The sequence below is a fragment of the Pinus tabuliformis genome, chromosome 7, assembly GCF_031772625.1.
Source record: "Pinus tabuliformis cultivar Carrire ecotype Pingquan chromosome 7, CPIR1, whole genome shotgun sequence".
In the NCBI taxonomy this organism is placed as follows: domain Eukaryota; kingdom Viridiplantae; phylum Streptophyta; class Pinopsida; order Pinales; family Pinaceae; genus Pinus; species Pinus tabuliformis.
Genome location: NC_142293.1, coordinates 1,897,686,246 through 1,897,706,496, shown reverse-complemented (window position 1 = coordinate 1,897,706,496; position 20,251 = coordinate 1,897,686,246). Strand labels below are relative to the sequence as shown.

The window sequence follows — 20,251 nt, the reverse complement described above, 5'->3', positions numbered from 1 at the left end:
AATCATCAAATCACACTAGCTCAGAGTTACAAGCAGCAGATAGTGAGAAAGAAGAGCAGGAAGGAGGAGAAGATGAAGGTTGCCGCAGCCCAGCTGAAAGGAGAATCGCCCACAACCAAGCAGGATACAGGGGTGTTGTCTGTTTCTACAGGAAGCCAGGAAGCAGTTTCTACAGGAAGACAGAAAACAGTCAGCACAAGACTTTCTACAGGAAGTCTAGAAACAGAGGAACAAAAGGGAAAATCGCCTGAGATTTTGGCCAAGGAGGCAGCAGCCATGCTTGCCACCATTAGCACACCTCCAAGACCAAAAAGGAAGGGAAAGAGGCAAACCTTCATGCACTTTAAAGTGAAAAAGGAGCACATAGATAAAAGTGGGCAAACCCAAACCACTGTCAAAGGAGCAAATTGTCATTAAGGACACAAAAGCTAAACAAAAGGAGGAGCCTCCTTCAAAGATATCCATCAGCTATGAACAGGGAAGCCCGAAGACATCCACTTAGAGAGAAAGAATGAAAATGTTGGACACAAAGACTGTTCTACAGGAAGACAGAGGACTGTTTCTATAGGAAGCCAGCGAACAGTTTCTACAGGAAAGTTTGAAAAGAGGGAAGCCAAACGAGAAGTCAGCCAAGATGTTAGCCAAAGAAGCCACTAGGGCCATCAAAGACAAGGAGAGAGATTGGTTGCTCAGAGGATGAGCAACACTTTCAGTAGGGGGGTGATGATGAGCCCCAAAAATGTACAATTATTTGGGCTCATTCAACCTCCTAATTTGGCTTAGTCCACCATTCTCATTTGTTTATTGCATGTTTTTGATTATTTTTATGTTAATAGAGTGAATTTGGTTAGTCATTATGCCAACAAGTCTAATGGGTGCTTTGTGTAGCCTTTTTGGTCAACTTGGAGACAAAATTGAAGGTCTTAATGAGCACTTGGCAGCCAAATTCGTGGGAGAACAAGCTAGAGGATTTGTAGGAAGGTGTCCCCCTCATTTATGGGCCCTTACCTCGAATTCTCCACCATCAGCTCGGAGTTCAATGGCCACCGAATCAATCAGCGCAAGGGCAGCCAAGCAAGTCAAGTTGGACTGCTGTTCACTACAAGTCTTGGGCAGCCAAGTCCCTAAATTTTAGGAGGACTGTTGGGTCCTCAAATTGTATAAATAAGAAGGCTTAGGGCCTCATTTTGGTTAGCTAGTGGTTAGTCATTTTTGTAGCCAGTTAGTCATTTTGTTTTAGCCATTAGTTAGCTAGTTTGTAGTTCGATTTTTATGCAATAGATTAGCTTTGCTTTTAGGTCATGTTCAAGTTCTTCTTGTGGACAGTTTTGATGTAACTCTTCATTCTTGATTAATAAAGATGAATCCAACTTTGCACCAGCTCTAAATCTCTCTTGGGAGGCTGTAGCTCTTGGGGTTGGGCCCATCTCAAGCGCCCAGTACCTCCCTTGTTTATCTTTATGTGTTTTGTTGCGTTCTTGAAATAAAATCTGCTATCTAGATTTAGATCTTTCTTTGTTATTTAGGTTTCTTTTGATGGTTAAAGTAGCTTTTTATGGTTGGAATAGAGTGGTAGGATTTATTCATGCATTCAGATCTTTTGGACTATTTTTTCTCACGTGTTGTACATGGTTTCCTTGCAAATAAAGCTGTTGTCCATTCTTGCTACTGTTAGCTAGATCATATTAGGGTAGCATAACTAGATCTTTGTTTTCTTGCATGTCTTTGTTGGTTCAATTGGAAACACTATGCAGGGCACCTTCATCACCTCCTCGTTCATCTGAGCCTCATCCAGATCATCTCCTCCATCACCAAGTCTGTTTCCTCATCTCCCATCTGCTCTTTTGCCACGTAACCCTACCTTCTTGATTTTCCATTGCTTAAACCTTCGTTGATGCAAGTCAGCCTTCCACATCATCTCACCACTCCATCCATTAGTTCCTGGGTCACTTCAGACCCCCATCCTACCCCCATAACCATCCATGCATCTTCCACCAACCATCCATCCTCAAACATCCCATTTCGAAACATCTTGTAGAAGAATTGCAGAACTTCCTGTAGAATCCCTGAGTTTCCTGTAGGATCCCCTGCAGACATCCTGTAGAAGCCTGCACACGTGGTTTCCGAGCATCCGAACGTTGTAGACTTCTGTGGACTGATGCTAAGGATCCCCTGGGACCTCTCCTAGCCCCCCTGACCTTTCCCAAGCTTTCCTTCCCTTCGCACCACCTCTGCACAACCAAACCCTAATAAGAAACAAAATCATAATAATTCCAACCACTTAGCAAAAATACAAAAACAACGTTCTTTTTCATAGAAGTAATTTGAGTTCATGCATTTCACATCATTAGAAGTAATGGCATCATTTGTAGACATTTTCACTCTCACTATTGCACCATAGAGGTTAAACTAGTCAAATTAGGGTTTACTAGGGTTTCCATGCTTTGGTTGGCTTTCAGTTTCCTTTTTACAAATTAGGTTAGCTTTCTTCGAGATAGCTTTCGTTCATCACTCATAAAGCTTCTTCTGAGAGCATATAGAAGTTGGCTTGAGCCCTAGCGGACTTGTGCCAGCTGACCAAGTGACAGCTGCGACAAGAGCTAGTACTTGTGCATACAGCACCGTCGCTTCCAAGTTTGTACGAACTACCGGGTTGATAAAATTAGAGATAGGGAGCCCCAGGAGTTGTAGCATTATTGCTACAACACTGGAGCCCACCACCATGGACAGCTCCTCTTGTTAATGGAAGAGCCACATACTTTTTTAAAGCCTCGAGAGGACTCAGGCAGGGGTGCCCTCTATCCCCCCTACTCTTTGTCATTCAAGCCTCAGCCCTCAGCTTCTTGCTAGACAAAAATTTGCATGAACAAGAAATCAATGGTCTGCGTATTGCAAGAGGGACCAAAAATATTAACCATGCCTTGTTTGCAGATGACACTTTGTTGTTGGGTCCTGCCTCTATTCCCTCTTCCACAAAGTTCAAAGAGGTCCTGGATGAGTTTAGTGAAGCTTCAGGCAGTGTTGTTAACAAGAAAAAATGCCATATTTTCAATTGGAATACTATGCCTAGACTACTATTTGCCATCTCCAGATTTTTGGGCTTTGAAGCTTCCACCTCCTGGTCTTCTTTTAAATACCTGGACCTTCCAATATCTCACAAGAGACCAACTAGCAAAGAATGGCTCCCACAGTTAGAAAAATTCAAGGCAAAGATTCAAGCCTGGGGATATTCCTGGCTGAATACTGCAGGCAAAACAGTCTTAATTAAATCTGTTCTCAACAGCTTGCCTCTATTCCAATTTGTTGGGCTCCTCGCTCCGGCATCCATTCTAAACAAAATGGAGGAATACATAAGGAGGTTCTTCTGGAAGGGAGGGAAACAAAATGAAAAAAAGATCCCTCTTATCAGCTGGGATATCATCTCCAAGCCGCTGTGGGAAGGTGGCCTAAACTTCAAAAATCTTTGTCAACAGAATGTGGCAATGGCTGCAAAAATCATTTGGAGGATCATTGCACCCAATCCTGGCTGGGCCCAAAAGGTGCTCTGGAAAAAATATTTCAGAGGTCCAAGATCCAGATGCTTAGAAAATGTGATTCATCTGCCAAACTCGACATTCCTCAAAATTTATGACAGAGTTGCATCTCTCATCACCGCCCACTCTTACTGGATACCAGGCAACGGGAAAAAAATCAATATCTGGTCGGACAGAATCATGAACAAGGAGCCAATAGAAGTCAGAGCCTCCATTAATTCGCTGCGTTGTTGGATGGACAGAGAAGGAATGCAAACTTTGTGGGATATCTCATGCTGGAACGATTCGATATGGGCAGGCTGGAAGCGTTTAAAGGTGCCGGATAACCTGAACACTGAGTGGATCATGCTGCTCGACTCCCTCCACGGATTGGCACCCACGCATTCGAGGAAGAGAGATGAGATGGGTTGGGGGCCAAAAGCCAGAGGATACACAGTCTCACTGGGGTATGCTAAATTGATCGAGAGACCATACGTTCCTCCGGATCCAGCTCCTTGGCAAGGCGTCTGGCGCCTGCCCTCATGGCCCAAGGTTGATTTCTTTGCCTGGGTTTACTGTCACGGCAAAATCTTAACTTATGATAACTTGCAGAAGAAAGGATTCCACGGTCCATCCATCTGTTCACTGTGCAATGAAAACGCTGAGACAATAGTCCACCTAATTCTAGAATGCAGCTTCTCCAGGCAGATTTGGTCCTTCTTTACTCATGATCTCGACCCTAACTTCACTATCCCTTGCTCCACTTCTGAACTTTTCTCTGAATGGACAAATAGATTTCCAGGTCCTCCTCCTAAAAATCTGATTATCAAAGTAGCATGGGTTGTCCTCCCAAAGATTATCTGTTGGCAGTTATGGATAGAGCGTAACAGAAGAATTTTTAGAAATACAAAACAGAGCCACAAAGTCTTAGAAGCCAAGATTAAATGTCACATAAAGGAGTGCTTGACTGATATAAAAGACGATTCCAACCTCAGTCAACAGGACATAGCATGGGGATCAACGCTAGAACTTCAATTTCATCCAGCAGTCAAAAAATCCCCCACTATCAAAGAATGGCAAATAAGGAAACCTGAGAATGACTTTCAAGATTGGCTTAAATCGCAAGCAAGGCACTTCCTTTTCTTTGATGGAGCAGCAAAGGGAAATCCGGGCAAAGCTGGTGCAGGAGGTGTTGTTCTAAATCAAACTAGGGAAAAAATTCACTCCTACGCTTGGGGACTAGGTTACACTACCAGCATTCAAGCTGAGGCCTTGGCCCTCTTCCAAGGACTCAAGACCCTTAAAGAACTGGACATAAATGAAGCAATTGTTATAGGCGACTCTCAAGTCATTATAAACGCAATGGTTTCCAATATTCCAGTATCGGACCTCAATCTAGCAAGGCTGATTACTAGGATCAAAGGTATGGAAAACAACTTTCAGAACTTGAAGTACTATCACGTGTTGAGAACTCATAACAAAAAGGCGGACATCGAAGCCAATAAAGCTGCCCTTCTCTCTACCGGGGTCAAGCTGAAAGAGGAAGAAGAATCATGGGAACCCATTCCATAAATAGACTGTTGCCATGTTCTACTGTCTGTTATTAAACAAATTTGTTTGTATTTTCAAGTGGGGGAAAATCTCTGAAATTAACTCAGTGGGTGTCTATCCAAGGAAGAAACTTGTAAGCTTCAGCTGCATCCTTAGCAAAGAAATGCATCAGGACAAAGAAGCTCATAATGTAATCAGATTTTGGCATTCAGCCCAAGATTAATATAAAAGCTCCATAATCGTTTCTATAAAAAAAAAAAATTAATAGATAAAATATTTCAATATATAAAGTTAAGTAATATTGACTTATATTTAAATATATAATAATAGTAAAAAATAAAAATATTTTAATGTGTATAATGTAGTTCATAAATAAGATATTTCAATTAGTATATCTTAAATTAAGATGGATCTAGGGTCGTTTAATTATTAGTTTTTATAAAAACTATTATGATATGCGTGTATACATTGCTTTCTTTATATATATATATATATATATATATATATATATATATATATAATTTAACTTAATCCATAATTTATGCTAGTTTAAATTTCTTCATTTGCAATTATTTCAAAACAAATATCATCATTAGAAATAACATAAAAAATATTTACTTATAAGTCTTTTAAATAAAACTTATTTATTAATTTATTTCAATTTTGAAATTTAAAATAAAATAAATATATAAATATATTAAAAAAAAAAATTAAAATTAAATTGAATTAATTAATAATTAATTAATTTCATAAATGTAAATCTTCCAGCCGACATCATAAGCCAAGAGATATCTTTCTATTCCTCTATTAATAGCTTACTTTCTTGACTCTCTCTTCTCATAATTCAGATCTCATTGCCCTGATGATGGACTCACCTAGTTAGTCCGAAACATCGGTTTCTTAAATTACTCACAAGTTTTTCCATTAACAAAATATATATATAATTTTTAAATCTCTTTTATTAATTTAAAATGTGGAAATATTCTTATATGTAGTTGTGTAGTGATTAAATTTAAATAATTAATTAAACTTTTTAAATTTTAAACTTTATTTTAGTATATTGTTTAACTAATCTTACTTATTGCTAATATTGGAGGAACTAATGGAGATCACAATTAAATTAATGTCTAAACACAAAAAATAAATAAACTTTTTCTAAGTAATAATTTTTCTGTGAATTATAATATCTTAAATAATATTCTAAGAGAACAATTCATAATTTAATTTACAAAAAAAAACCAACATATAAAAAAACCACCTATCAATTTCTAACTTCGTACCAAGTAAATATCTCTTGAATTTTACAGAACTCATTTTTAGCGGGACAAATATAGATAAATAACACTCAAAGCCCCAACAAAATCTTTATACCATGGAAAAAACCATAAGGTAGATTAGATATTTATCATGAGTTGTCAAAATTTGAAGTCCAAACAAGTAAATTGAATATTTTAACTTTATTTCATTTTAATTATTGATTTTAGTTATTTTATTTTATTTTATTTTTTAATTTTAATTTAATTTAATTTCTATTTTTATCTAGTTTGATTAAGTCAAAATATTTACATGACATGACAAGATAGGACATGACATTCCAACATCTCTTCCATACTGGAAAGGAAGTAAATTAAAAATAAAAAGTATGTTCTAAATAGAGAAATAATGTCCATTATAATAAATAAAAAATGAATAGAAATAAAAAATATATGAGTAAGATGCTTGAATCTTATACTTTTCAAAAATATTGCAAACCTTAAAACTTTTATTTGGTCATATGTATACTCTATTTAGCATGAAAAAATACAATTTAAACAATGAAAAATAATACATTGTATTTTGCATTCTAAAAAAGTTTCCACGTGAAGAAATTTGATCGCTCTTAAGATGGATCTATGTTGGTATTTCAGTATCAACTATATATGATGATGATGATGATGGTTAACATCCACTGAGACCAAACTTTGGTCTATGGGACCTAAAGCAACGAATTATTTAGTTTGATTTAAGATTTTACTCCTATGCTCAAAAAGCTTGGAGAGAAGCCTCCCGAGCTCACTGTAATTTTGACAACGTAAAAGGTCAGGAAGGTTAGTATTGCAACAAAGATTTTGAAACTGAGATCTAATGTGGTGGTACACGGGGCCCTCTAATATGAAGTGATTTTCATCCTTGATGTTCGTATTTTCACAGAGATGGCAGAACCTTTCCATCCATGGTGTTTTAGGAACTGCCAATGACCCGTTCATATGGAGCTCATGAGAGTTCGTTCTAATCTTGGCTATATTAATTTTCTTCTTCGAGCTAGTTAAAACAGAGAGATACTTTTGATATTCTAGGGTGGGGTTGATGACCTCCTTATAATATCTTAATTTTCTTTTAGCTGCTAAATCTTTCTCACACCACATTTTTCTTTGAACTTAGAAGTAACAATATTTTTAATGTTATTAATGTTTTGCAATGCAACATTCTGGCCGATCTCCCAATGGTTTAACCAAGCCCTGGTGTCTTTATACCAACCTCGTTTGAGCCTTAGGTGGCTTTGGCTGGAATTTAGAGCTAGCTTAGGAAGTCTATGGTCTCCTATGTTATTGAGTTTGTGCTTGTACAATAGAAACCTATTCATAGCTAGGCTCTCCATAGGGGAAAGACCCACTTCTATAAGGAGAATAAGATAGGGTGTGTTGCTTTTAATTTTGAGGTTATACGTTAGAAAAGGCTTCTGGATTTGCTCAATTTTTCTCCATGATTTTCTAGAGATGCTAGAACCCCAAACCTCACATCCATATAAAATAATTAGAGTGACTAAAGTTTCAAAGAGGAACTTCTTTCTATCCTACATTACAAGGTTTTTCGTTTTACAATTATTTTCAAGACCAAAATAAGCTTTCCATCCCCCATTAATCCTTTTCTCAATGCTATAGTTGGACCAGTTGAGCTTGTGATGAATATTAATTCCTAGGTACTTGTAGGAAGACACTTCCTCCAAGTTACTATTGTCATACATAAAATTAGCGTAAGCGTCCTTCTTGGATTTGATAATCACAACTTAAATACTTGTAGGAAGACACTTCCTCTAAGTTACTATTGTCATACATAAAATTAGCGTAAGCGTCCTTCTTGGATTTGATAATCGTAACTTTTGTTTTGTCAAGAGCAGAAATCCTTAAGAAGTATAAGTTTCTTATCAAGATCAGATGGGCACCTTGCGAGAAGAACAATGTCAGCGTAGAGAAGAAGGATGATGACTATCCCAACTAAGACCATGCCAGCACATCCTTCTTCCTCTAAACAACCTTCTAGCTTGTCGATGTAAATGCCAAATAGGGTAGGGGAGAGGGGGCAACCTTGTTTAACTCCAATATTACACTTAATGTAGAAATTCCCACTGTAGATCACTAGATAATGCAATATACTAAAGCAAACTACTTGATCTACTTCTACAAACAAACTTGCGGAAGCTTAATCGATTATGAGCAAGATCAAGTAGAACACATATAACAGAGAATGAGAAATCAATCATACATGAACACAAAAGAATACTCTGGGGAAAGCCTCAGCTAAAAACCCCGATCTCTGTATTATCATACAAGTGGAAATATGTCTGGATTACACAAATTTTTAGCTCACAAGCTATCCAGCTCTCAGTACAATCCCTCAATACAGCTCACAGACTGAATAGACACAACATATGTCTTCCTCCAATCCTCCAAGCCTCCTATTTCCTTGTGTAGTTTCTCCTGGGGTCCAATGCTACCACCTGTGTGAATTGGCCTCACACACAACTCATCAAAACTCAGAAATAACTGCGCAATCCTCAAGGAATGAATTCCTTCTACATGCAAGAGATATCCTCAATGGAATATTCCTGCAACTAATACTACATTGTTCCATCATTTGGTCTCAACTCGGTCTCTGACTGAACTGACATGCATGAGTTATTTATGAGAGAATATTCAGTTATCTGAAGTGCAGCAGTTACATGCATGCATGCATTAACTAACTGAACTTACAATCAGTTCCTCAAACTGTTGGAACTAATCTAAGTGGACTTAACTCAGTTAACTGAGCTAACTAATTACAACTCAAAGTACAACTCATCCTGATCTCCTTAATCAAGGGATAACTTCCTCAATCGAAGGGGAAATTGTTGCATGTCTTCACATAGACTTCATACTTGATTTTCTACAACTAATTAATTCAAGATGAATTAATTAATTATTTTACAAACAGCTGCTAACATCGAATTCAAATTTTAGTTTACGGACTAACTAAAATTGGAATGTATCCCGAAATGCTATTTATAGTAGTGCTATTTTTAGCATTTCTTGTTGCTATTTTCAACACTTAATATCTTTCGACCACTCTTCATTGCTCTTTAACTTGGCAATTACATTCTGGTATAACCTTATAGTGGCAGCTCTCAACTCAAAATGAACCTTTTGCTCTCCTAATCTATATTATACATGGTTAAGAACATATATATATATATATATATATATATATATATATATATTGATTTTGACAACTTATGATGTGATTAATCCGAAAGACATCAAAATCAGTATGGATCTCAAAAGTCTAAAATCAAGCATATATATTATGTATATGCAACTTGAGCCATCTAATTGTTAAGAGCATGTGTTTCCTTTTAAAAAATTACATATTTAAATTTAGAGAAAAATAATATATGTATGTTTTGAATAATCATAGAAAAATACAATTTAATTAATTGATGTTCCAACATTAAAATATCTTAACAAAGAGATATTTACTTTTCTTTTCAAATTATACCTATCAAATTATAAACCATTATAAAAAACAAATATTTAAATTTTGTAAAAGGAAAAATATAATTTATAAACATCAAATTGGTATATAATTTTTTTAATATTACTATTTACAAATCATAAAAAATATTTTTATTAAAATATATATGTTTCTCAATTTAGCTTTCTGTGATTTATATTACAATAAGAAGAGTTTTTCCTTAGAAATCACATCTTCATTTCATGGTAATGATGAATTACACCAAATGATTCATAGGGAAAAATTTATCTTATATGATTTCTAGAGAAAACACTCTTCTTAATAAAATAATATTTTTTATTTTATGACTTTTTAATATAAAAAAATATGATTTTTATATTAGAATATTCCGGAATAAGAATTATATATAAAAGCATATCTTTATATATCAAAAAATCATAAAATAAAAGACATTATTTTATTAAGAAGAGTGTTTTTAAATTCAGAAACATCATTTTATATTAAATAATATATATTTTTAGTATTTTCATTTTTAATAAACAATATGTTACTAAATTATATTAAATATTTTTTATATAACATATTAATATTAGATATTTTTGATGGTCGAATTCCATTCATATACCACGCAACCATTTTATATAAAATTCCTCATTAAATCATACAGAAACGGGGCAACACGACCTTCCTGCATCATGGCTCTCATGGGAGTCCCTACACTCTCTTCCCACCAGTGCGTTCCTGGCCTTCCCCTCGCTGTCGAGATGCTGAGCGTATTAATCTTGCTCTCTCTATTAACCATGCGAGTTTTCAGAGACTTAACGAGACTTGAAAGTCTATCAATTAAAAAATATTTGCACTCATAACAAGCACGCAGAACATTCAAAGCATCAAATGACTTTCTCTTCTCTATATTAAGGCGCTTCCATGAGCAAATACACTACTTTCTCTTCTCTATATTAAGGCGCTTCCATGAGCAAATACACCTGAAATTAGAAGGTTAACAACAGATTCATGGATTTTATTAAAGCAAAAAATAGGTCATATCCTCATAAAATTTTGCTACACTAGGAAAAACCTTGTTATATCCTCCTCATAATACTTCAAACTATTAAATTTATATACGTGCAGTTTATCCCAGCACGACACTACTAAACATTATTTCGAATAAACCCCATTAATAATGGACATTAATGAATCAGCCATTTCAAGACAGCGCGGAGCAGTGTGGTTTTGCTGAAAAGCAAGTTATACAGTGTAAGCCTGCTGTATGGTGTCGATATCCATACCCTTGAGTCTAACCACAGACTCAACATGTCCTTTCAAGGTGTGCAGCTCCCGAAGCCTGTAAAGAGGGCAGGGTAACCAACAGAAAAAACATATTAGCTGAATTTAATTAGTTTCCATAAACATTATTGTTACATACTTAGGTATTATAGTTTATGTGACTAGAGTATTTTAGAAATTAGTTTGAATTAGTTGGTTTAATTTCAAAATATTTTTGAAATTTGTAATTTAAGTATGAATGAATTAATATAGTTTGAGTGAGCTTAATAGTTAAGAGTATATGTTTTTTCTTAAAAATTTATAGGTTCAGAATCAAAAAAGTAAACTAGAATATATAATTAAATGACTGCTCAAAGCATTCCTCTGTATACCAATTTGGTGTGGTGTTTGAGGTGATTGTGACCTTAACATTTGATTGTAACCTTAACATTACATAATAGCTCTATACACCAATTTGGTGTTTGTATACCAATTTGGTGTTTGACGTGATTGTGACGTTAACATTTGATTGTGACCTTAACATTAGATAATAACTCTATACACCAATTTGGAGTTTGGGTTGATTGTGACCTTAACCTTAAATAATAATATATAGATTTGTGTTTAACCAATAATATATTTACCTAGCAATTTCAGCACGTCTCTTGGCTTGTTCTGCAATTTCAGACAGTTCAGAAAAGTTTTTCCTCTCGAACATTTTAGAGTGAGAATCAGTTTGCAGGCCATGTAAGGTGCGCTGAGTATGAGCCCATTGTGCTTCGCGCTCGTCCTTGCCATAGTCTTTTTTGGTTGTGAAAGCGACCTGCAGATAATTATCAGAAGATAGAGTATCAGCATCTCCGCATAGATTTGTTTTGCAATACTATTGTTTTCCTAATTATTTGGCCGCTTAATTACCTTGTTGTCCAGCATAGTATTCCAAGCTTTTCCACTCAAAATATAGCGGATTGCAAACTTGAAGAGGTCTAAGGGCAAATAAGTAACTATACTGTATAACCAAATAACGCCTGCCCATCCCCATCCGATGCCATTGATTCCTGCAAATCCCCAGTTTGCATACACTGCAATGAATGTAGCAATCTGCATTCAATAAACACAACCGATCATCTTCATAAAGTTGGAGCTTGGTCACTCATGTTTGCTCACTGATGTTCGATTATTCACAAATAGGTAAATTCATGAAAATATGTCGAAAGGTTAGTTACCAATTGAGCTATTATAAAGGCAATGACAAGCAGAAGGCCAGGTCTCTCTAAAAATGACCAGCTGCGGGACCGAGTCACAAAGATGAGGGCCTGGCTCACAATACTGACTTGCAAGTACAGTGCAGCCATGTATTCATTGTTTGTTCCTAAGGGTCTCACACCAAACGTCTCCTGCAAATTGGGTGTTCATAATTCTATTGAGAATCCTTTGAGAAGAAATTAATCAATGGTTTGCATCTTGAAGCAGTTATTATATATAGAGTGATTAGGGTGGTGTTTTTGAAAAATCTAAACTATTGAGAAAAAGTCAATCCTACCGTGAAAAATAGATGGTCGTACATCGCCCAGAAAAATATGACTGTCATGGTAGCGAGGTAAGTGCCCAAAACAACACCTGTTGCAAATATTTCCTTCAACTTCCAACTGTCAGGCAGTGGAGATGGCTTAACACGGTCCTTGGATATTGTCATGATTGTGCCTGAACATAACATGAAAAAATATATATGCTTGCATGAGAATTTGTATTTTTTAGATGAATCAGGTTTGTAATCATTTCGAGCGTTTTCAAGTTGAAGGGTTTGCAAAATACCATCATTAAGAATAGCAATGATCAGAACCATAAAAGCAGAGCAATCAAATTCCCATATCAGGGTGATCAGCAAGAAGCCAAGCTGTACTCATGACAGAAACATGTTAGTAGATCTTTTATTATACTTTAATGTAATCAAATATATTGGCCAGAATTCTATTTCCACCACAGCTCTCTACTTACCACAATACGGATTGTGATAGATACAGCATATATCTGCAGCAACAACACGACCACCATGTTTTAGTTTTTAGAGTAGATGTATTTTGACTTTATCCACAAGTATTCAAAACCCTAATGGTCACTTAAGAACTGGGGTGAATATGAAAATTGGGTGGAGAAATCCAATGATACTTTGACATTATTAAGTTCAATCTGGGATTTCAACTCAATACTTGTCGGATGGACCAGTTCATTATCAAGCTCACAGCGGATTATATTGAAGCCAACAGACTACAGACTGAATAACCAACATGTGATCTTATATAAACACCTCTTTTTTCAGCGATCAAATAAGCTGATAGGAGGGGAGGGTTTGAGGATGAAAATCATTTTGGGAAATTAAAATTATTTCAAAAACGTTTAAGATAAATACAATAGCGCAATTTTGGTGATTGTATTGTAGGCTGATCTTTCTTCTTCTATCTAATATATTAGCTACCCAATATATGCCCCGGTTAATTTAACAAAAAAAAGCAGAGCTGCTTAAAAAATGCATTGTGATTAATCTTACCGTGTAATTTTTCATTCTTTGGAAAATGCAACGACTGGTAATGACAGCATGGATAATGACACTAAGCCCTGGTTCCGTAAGTACAATGTCTGAGGCACTTCTTGCGGCATCCGTGGCATCAGCAACTGCAATTCCGATATCTGCCTTCTTCAAAGCCGGGGCGTCGTTAACTCCATCCCCAGTCATTCCACATACGTATTTCATCTCTTGAAGCCGCTTCACGATCTCGTATTTGTGCTCTGAGAAGATACGAATAAATCAGTAAATGTTTATGTTTTGTCACATAGTCGTTAAATTAGAGTTCTAAATTGTTTAGAGTGTAAAATTTGAAAAAATGTGTAAATGTTTTTTAAAGTGTAAAAATTGGGAAAAAAAATTAGGAGATATTTGATCTGATTTTTTGAAAGTTTTGATGGACACTTGGAATGTATAGCCACAGATTAAACTTGCAATTCCAACAAATCTTTACTAAAGACAATTAATATAAAATTATCCAGAAAAAATCAAAATGTAAAATAATAAAACTATAACCATGAGAATTTAACTTCTTTTCGATCATAATTACCAAGCTCGAGTTCAAATTCAAATAACTTTTAATTTGTTAAAACTTAGATAGTATACATCTTAACTTGAATATATAAACCTTCTTTTTTTCTAGCAATGACAATGGCATATTCTGATTATTTTTTCCTAATTTATTTTAAATTTTGAATAATTTCTAATAACTCTAAACCAGATAGAAGCCTTCGAAATACAATTCACCCCAAACGAAATAAAAATCCAGACTTATTTTTCCCTCCAAAAACTTAAATCTAAAAAGACTAAAAAATATAACATGACTTTTTACCGTCAAAACTTATTTGTCCAAATTCTTATTTAATAAATAAATATATATTTAGAAAATCACCATTCTAAACTTATTTATCTATTTACACTGTATCCAAAATATATATATATTTAGAAAATAAGTCATAATCTATTTTTACATTTTATTTTTTTAGCTTTCCAATATTCCAAAATCCTCCAAAATCCTACAATTTTTTATTTTCCAACGTTCCAAAAAGCATTTTTTATTTTCTAACACTCCAAAACAAGAGTCAAATTGGAGACTTTTCTATTTTCCTTATTTTCTTTTTCAAATACACAATTTTCAATATGTTAAGACCTGCACAGTAATCCTGAGCAAAGTGATCCCTTCATAATGCCAAAGCATATCTTTCATTTCCAACTAGAAAGTCAAGCGAGGTCTCCTACCTGGTTTCATTTCCAGTTAAAAAGTCAAGCGAGGTCACCTAATCTGCCTAGCCTTCTAACTTCTTAAAAAACACTCTTATATTAAAGTATTCTCTTATGTTAAAATAGTATTCTTTACGGAGGGGCTCAACCAAAGAAAACCGTGAACGAACCGAATCAACTTTCCACGAATCATTTGTTAGTCGAATCAAATGGACGAATTTCCGAACCTTTTTTTTCGATTCTGACTAATTTGGTAACTATGTTTTGAATTACTCTATATAATATATAGGTTTTTTAACTTATTAGAATGATTATTAATATTTTAATAATTATTTTTATCAACACTAATCAAATATAAATATATATATATATATATATATATATATTACTTTTAATATAATTGAAATTATATATTTATTTTAAATAATATCTATATCTATACTTATACTTATATCTATCTATATATAAATATATATTTTATTTAAAAAAAAATACCAAATCTATACCTCTTGGCGCAATAATCAATCAACTAAGGGTGACAAACTTGTAATTTAATTGCTTGTGAATTGAAATTTAAATGCTGAGCACCTGGAAATACTCCGGCAAATCCATCAGCTTTCACGATCAGCTCATCGACGGGAATTGCTTCAAGATTGGGATCCTTGTGATGTCCAAGCAAAGAAGAAGATGGGTACATATTCGCACCCATGCCCAGTCTTCGCCCCGTCTCTTTCGCAATGGCTAGCTGGTCACCTAATTGACATAGCAATAACGATAAGGTTTCCACGTGGATCTTTGCGATTGGATAGAACTCATAAAACTTTTATGAGTAGTGTTACCTGTGATCATCTTGACATTGACACCAAGGTCAAGAGCCCGGCGAATAGTTTCTGCACTGTCATGGCGAGGTGGGTCGAATAAAGATAATAAACCAACAAATTGCCACGGACCTCCCGGACTTTCCTTTCTCTTCTCGGGGACTTGCTGCAATGTTTAGGATCGTGTTGAATGGTTTTGTTATATTAGTAATGTTTATCTGATGAACAATGAAAAGCTTAAATAAAGTGTAAGCTGGGTTTGAGTTGCATTCATAGAATGGAATACCTGTCTGGCCACAGCGAGGGATCGAAGTCCACGTTCTGCAAACTTATCAATAACTGAGTGTACCTTATTTCTCAAATCTATGGTGCAGTTGCAGAGTTCAAGGATCTGTGGTCACATATAGTTACAAACCAAAACACATTAATATATCAATATCGTAATAGTACAATGTCTTTTTCAGTTAATTGGAGTTAAATTTGGTATCAATAACCTTACTCCACATTAATATATCAATATCGTAATTGTACAATGTCTTTTTCAGTTAATTGGAGTTAAATTTGGTATCAATAACCTTACTCTGGTTTTCTCTAGCCTTAGTTGACCACATAGTTACAAACCAAAACACATTAATATATCAAAATATATATATATATTAATAGTATAATGTCTTTTTCAGTTAATTTTATATCAATATCAGAATAGTACGATGTCTTTTTCAGTTAATTGTTGGTATTAACAAACTTAATCTAGTTTTCTCTAGCCCTAGTTGACCACATAGTTACAAACCAGAACACATTATTATATCAATATTAATATCGATATACTAATATGTCGTTTTCAGTTCATCAGAGTTAAATCTGGTACCACAAACCTTACCCTTTCTGGTTTCGTTGTTTCTGGTTTCGTTTCTTGTTTCTGATAATAACCCCTAAGCTTAAAGACAGGTAGATGTCTTTCCTTGGAAAAAAAATGTCAATATGTTTTGCTAAATTTCGTAAATACCAACGTGATTGCAGCTGAAATTTATAGACAAATGCTATGCATATGGGTTTTCTATAAAATGATTTTAGGTATTCATATAGAAATCATGATGATGAATCACCTGCTCCGGTGCTCCTTTACTAGCCCTATGCCAATTTTCGTTAGAGTCAATGTAAGTAAGGGCCGTCCGCTTATCTACAGGATTGAATGGCAAGAAATGAACTTCGGTAATGCCTGCTCGAGCCTGCAAGTTGAATGGCATAAACCGTCAATTTAGGATGAGACACAAAAAGCTGGACATAAACATTCTGGTGAATCAGTAAATACAGAGTCTAGTAAATTACCTCCTTAGGATCTGCTAGCGTGCCTACAATGGCTCCATCAATTGCATCTTGGTTCTCTACCCTAGAAGCCCTAGCCGCCAGCAATAATACGGTGTCCTTTTCTATGCCCGTGGTGAATACCTTGTTCATTTATGACCAATCACAGAAAACTCGAGATTTTCAGACATATAGTTGCTTTGGAGCTATTTGAACATTGAAACATTCTTGTGAAATTGAAACATTGTTATGAAAAGGAACCAGAATAATTCAGAGAATTAAGAAAACGAGGAATATGATCATAATGGCCTTAGCTGCATTCCTGAAAAAAATCACCTCAATAAGATTCTTATCAACGCTCAACTTGTTGAGAGTGAGTGTCCCGGTTTTGTCACTGCAAAGAATATTCATGGCAGCCATTTCCTCTATGGCAGTCATTCTCTTTGTAATAGCCCCCTGTGTGTGCATCACAATGGCAGAGCAATAGTGACAAGATGGGTTATGAGAAGAACTGGACAGGTGCATATGATTGTTTGAAACTATGCTTTTCAATGGTTAAAAATGAGGCCAGTCTCCTAACCTGCATAGAGAGCTTGTGAGAGCCAATGGCCATAGTTACAGACAATACAGTGGGCATCGCAATAGGAATTCCACCAATCAAAAGCACCAAGAGGTTGTTAATTCCATCTCTGTACAGTCGATGTTGAATAGGGTACATGACAACGATTTCTATGGCAATTCCAATTGCAATTGAACATATACAGAAGTTACCAATTGCAGTAAGAACCTGCAACATAACATCCACCACAACTGAATTCAGCTCAGTGAAGAATAGATGAAACCAAGTCATATTCAGCTAACATTATGTCATATGGATGGGTATACAGAATACAAACCTTTTGGAAATGACCCACTTGGTTTGTGCTATCCACCAAATGAGCTGCCTTTCCGAAGAAGGTGTGAACTCCCGTAGCAATAACCACGGCTTCAATTTCTCCTTGTTTACAAGTAGAACCTGAGTAAACTTCATCTCCGGGATTCTTAGTCACTGGAAGAGACTCTCCTGTTAGAGCTGATTGATCGATCTTTAAAGGATCTCCTTCAAGCAGGCGAGCATCCGCAGGAACGATATCTCCCAATTTAATACTGACTATATCACCAGGAACAAGAATACTAGCGTCCATTTCCTGCCATTTACCATCCCTGAGAACCTGCACATGACCAACAGTGCAGGCTTTTTAGGCTCTGTGGTCACATGGGATTTCATTTGCAACTGTGAATAATTCACTAAAGGTCTATTCATTTAATAAATGGTTAGGGTGGTTTTTCCAAATGCTTAATATTATTATTATTATTATCCAATTTTAAAATAATTGTTAATCTAGATATTAAATTGCTGTATAAGACTGTTATATATAATTATCTTGAATTTGGCTCTTCTAATGTAAATAAGATAATTTGGCTCTTCTAATGTGAATATTATTATTATTTACAAAAAGTCAACTCATAAATGGCTATTAGGGTTTCTTCTCTTTAACACTAAACAATCTCATTATTATTATTATCCATTTTAATTATTATTATTATCCATTTTTAAAATCACTACCGCATCTAAACATTAAACATTAAATTAAATTAGTATATTAAACTGCTATTACCTTGGTTTTAGGAGCCAAACGAGCCATAAGAGCTGCAGCTGCATTGCCAGCGTTGTTCTCTTCAATGAAACTAATGGTAGAGTTGATCACAAGCAGCACCATAATTCCAAGGAAATCTTGCCAGTCAGGAGGTTTGCCCTACAATACCATATCATACACAGTTCTTATTAATACTTCTAAACCATTGCATAACAGTCAACTTTAAAATAGGGCAGATTATACCTGTCCATTTGCCAGTGCAATGGCCATTATTGCAGCAGCTTCCATCACCCATGACAAAGGATTCCACATGAAACCCAGAAACTTGAGGATTTTACTTTCCTGAAAATTTCCAGAAGCAGGTCAGTAAGGTCAGTATATTTTAAATAAGCAATCGCCTATTACCGCAGAAGAGGTTGCAGAATTAGTTACATATGAAGATGATCATATTGGTTTCTAATTTCTCACCTTTATCTCTTCGAGTTTGTTTGGTCCGAAGATTCTAAGACGATTCTCTCCTTCCTGCGTGGACAGTCCATCTTCGTCGCATTTCAGCTGCTGGAACACCTCACGTATAGGTATTTTCTCCTAATTTCACAGGCAACAAACATGTGTTACTACCAAATAAGTTGGCTATTAGCAACAAAACAAAGCTAAGAAAGCGGCCCTAGGCATTAAGTTTGAAATAAATTATACACACAATTCATCATGCTTATGATTTGCAAGGATCAATTTAGACCTTCCTGCACACAAACCTAACTGAAAAAGCAAATTGTCATATAATAATTACAAATTTGAGCTTAGAATCACAAAAGCCCAGAATCATATATTGGCAATTCAAGCTTGGGCCTTACAAGATCCACGGTTTCATCCCTGATGCCATCAAGACCGAGAGATCCCATGTTCTCCATGGCTCAGGTTAATTAGTTGCTCTCCTGAAACTCCAAGGACTGAGCAAAATCCTGACTGCACCAAACAACGTATCAGCTGAGCATTTGGTATGGCTGAATACTACATGCAAATGGAAACGGATCACACCGATATTCAAGTGATATAGAAACTTTCTGAATATCTATATATATTGCCTTGGGTGAGATCTCGAAGACGGAATAGCCTTTAAGGCAGAACACTCTGGGCAATCAATGCCATCAGGCGAGACCAGGGGACAACGTCACCTGACCTTTATTTTATTCATTTATCTATTTTCTTGTATGTGGTAATGCTTTTGGCCATCAGTGACTTGCTATATCCATGAAATATATATTGTTTCAGATAGATTTACTTAAAAGAGGTATTTTCTCATGGGTTTGATAGCAAAAGTGCTTAATTATATAGACACTACCAATTAAATTAACTTTAATTTTAATTTTCAAATAAAATATTTAGCAATATAGAGTCAACAAGTAGATTAACCCTAATTCTAACGCCCAAATAAATCACTTTTTAATCATTTAATAGAAATGGTACTTAAAAATTACTTAAATACAAAAACTTAACCAATTAATTGAAATTTTTTATATTAATCTCCACTATTTTCATGAAAGGTACTTAGGATATTCCTCTGCACCATAAAGGCAACTTATCTCTATTCATGATGTGTAGTATTTTTAA

At 35.2% G+C, this 20,251-nt stretch overlaps 1 protein-coding gene across 1 annotated transcript; it reads right to left on the bottom strand.

The window, feature by feature from the left end:
- Positions 1 to 10,840: 10,840 nt before the first annotated feature.
- Positions 10,841 to 19,715, bottom strand: LOC149256053 (plasma membrane ATPase-like). The gene is made up of 20 exons (XM_089457372.1): positions 19,495 to 19,715; positions 19,109 to 19,228; positions 18,884 to 18,982; positions 18,662 to 18,799; positions 17,900 to 18,214; positions 17,584 to 17,790; positions 17,340 to 17,459; positions 17,028 to 17,147; positions 16,805 to 16,927; positions 15,985 to 16,089; positions 15,720 to 15,864; positions 15,469 to 15,633; positions 13,645 to 13,883; positions 13,095 to 13,127; positions 12,912 to 12,993; positions 12,640 to 12,800; positions 12,323 to 12,493; positions 12,015 to 12,197; positions 11,741 to 11,919; positions 10,841 to 11,175 (listed from the first exon to the last, which is right to left on the bottom strand). The coding sequence occupies exons 1-20, from the start codon at positions 19,549 to 19,551 to the stop codon at positions 11,079 to 11,081; spliced, it is 2,859 nt and encodes a 952-aa protein (XP_089313498.1). The 5' UTR covers positions 19,552 to 19,715; the 3' UTR covers positions 10,841 to 11,078.
- Between the last annotated feature and the right edge of the window lie 536 nt (positions 19,716 to 20,251).